At 64.5% G+C, this 301-nt stretch overlaps 1 protein-coding gene across 1 annotated transcript in view; it reads right to left on the minus strand.

The window, feature by feature from the left end:
• Positions 1-301, minus strand: part of FOXA1 (forkhead box A1) — a 4,996-nt gene that overhangs the window by 2,019 nt on the left and 2,676 nt on the right. Inside the window, exon 2 of the mRNA XM_008639760.2 lies at positions 8-211. Coding sequence (XP_008637982.1) covers positions 8-211 — 204 coding nt within the window. The remainder of the gene's footprint in view (positions 1-7; positions 212-301) is intronic.

A 301-nucleotide genomic window follows, 5' to 3' on the forward strand; every position in this document is an offset into this window, starting at 1 on the left:
CGTTCACGGGCCCCGCCGAGCCTGCCGGCATGCCGGCCACGGCACCGGGACTCAGCCCAGCCCCCAGCCCCGTATTGGCGTAGGACATGTTGAAGGAGCTGGAGGTCATGTTGCCGCTTGTCGTCATGGTGTTCATGGTCATGTAGGTGTTCATGGTGTTCATGGAGCCCAGCCCCGAATTCATGTTGCTCACGGGCACCGAGGAATAGGCCTAGGGCAGCGAGACAAAGAGACGGAGTTAGAGGGGAGAGAGGTGTGGCAGGGAACCGCCGGGGCAGGGGTCAGCCGCCCTGACGCGGCC

This window comes from Corvus brachyrhynchos, unplaced genomic scaffold (assembly GCF_000691975.1).
Source record: "Corvus brachyrhynchos isolate BGI_N302 unplaced genomic scaffold, ASM69197v1 scaffold115, whole genome shotgun sequence".
Lineage (NCBI taxonomy): Eukaryota > Metazoa > Chordata > Aves > Passeriformes > Corvidae > Corvus > Corvus brachyrhynchos.